Source organism: Eurypyga helias, unplaced genomic scaffold (assembly GCF_000690775.1).
Source record: "Eurypyga helias isolate BGI_N326 unplaced genomic scaffold, ASM69077v1 scaffold42832, whole genome shotgun sequence".
NCBI lineage: Eukaryota > Metazoa > Chordata > Aves > Eurypygiformes > Eurypygidae > Eurypyga > Eurypyga helias.
Window position 1 is genome coordinate 342 of NW_010234780.1, and position 1,234 is coordinate 1,575.

At 61.8% G+C, this 1,234-nt stretch overlaps 1 protein-coding gene across 1 annotated transcript in view; it reads left to right on the plus strand.

Annotated features, from left to right (window-relative positions):
* Nucleotides 1–36: 36 nt before the first annotated feature.
* The window catches only part of LOC104505836 (tyrosine-protein phosphatase non-receptor type substrate 1-like), a gene marked incomplete at its 5' end in the record, with an annotated part of 1,499 nt that continues 301 nt past the window's right edge, over nt 37–1,234 (plus strand). Inside the window, 3 exons of the mRNA XM_010146557.1 lie at nt 37–387; nt 505–691; nt 1,105–1,147. Coding sequence (XP_010144859.1) covers nt 37–387; nt 505–691; nt 1,105–1,147 — 581 coding nt within the window. The remainder of the gene's footprint in view (nt 388–504; nt 692–1,104; nt 1,148–1,234) is intronic.

The window sequence follows — 1,234 nt, forward strand, 5'->3', positions numbered from 1 at the left end:
CTTCATCAGCCCCAACCCCCCTGTCACTGTGCCCAGGCGCGGGTGCCCAGGAGGGTCAAGACTTCGAGCTGCGGCAGCCCCAGGACAAGGTGTCGGTGACGGTGGGGGAGACGTTCACCCTGACCTGCACCATGTCCGGACCCAGTCCCCCTGGCCCCCTGAAGTGGCTGAAGGGCTGGGGCAGTGAGAACGAGACCATTTATGACCAGACGGGCACCTTCCCCCGCGTGACGAGGGCAGTGGTTGGGTCCAACACAGACTTCAGCATCCACGTCGGGGATTTTCGTCCCGAGGATGCCGGCACCTATTACTGCGTGAAATTCCGCAAATCGCTGCTTGGTGGTGAGGTTTTTCGGCGTGGAGGGGGCACAGTGGTGTCCCTGTACGGTGAGTGCGGCCCACTGGGATGCTACTCCCAGGACTCCATCGCAGGGTGCTTGTGGTGGGGTCCCATGGTGCCCTGCACCCACCACCCTCTCCCTGCTTTGCCTTGTATCTCCGCAGAGCCCACCGTGGTTGCCAGCATGGTGGCCACAGCCGTAGTTCTCTGCTTCCTCCTCCTCGGCCTCTTGGTCGCCCTTTGGGTGTACAGGAGGAAGCGCAGAGGAAAGACGGAGAGCCAGTGCCTGGCCAGGCCCGGGCAGGGCACCTTCTTGCCCATCCCTCTGCGGTGCTGTGCAGGGACCCGCAGGTTTGTACCCACCGCCCCCTCCTTCTGCACCCTGAGACGATCCAACCACCTCATCTACCTGCCTTATTCTGGTTTCCTCTCCCTTTGGAGCAGTAGTTTTCCCCTAAAAAAGGTCCTTTACTGACAGGCGCAACTCTGCGCTACATCACTTCTCTCTGCATTTCACTGGAGCGTGGGGTGAGGGGTGCCCAGCACTGGGAACCTCCCTGCGTCCCCTCACTCCGGCGTCTGAGCCCAGCCCAGACACGCAGGCAGCACGTTGTCCCTCTCCTCCGCCGTCAGCGTGGGCATCACATGCAGCCACGTGCCACAGAACCCGGCTAAAATTCGGGGGGGGAATTGAGGAGGGCTGTGCTGAGTGGGATGGGGACCCGGATTCCTTTAGCTCTAATGGCCATTCTTCCCCCCACCAGCAATGAAATCCTGGATGCAGAAACCTCACATAGGCCCAGCCAGGTAAGAGTGGGCTGTGAATATGGGGAAGAGCATCCCACGCCAGTGTCCCAGCTTGCGGGGACTCTGCGAGGCTCCGGGGCCAGGGTG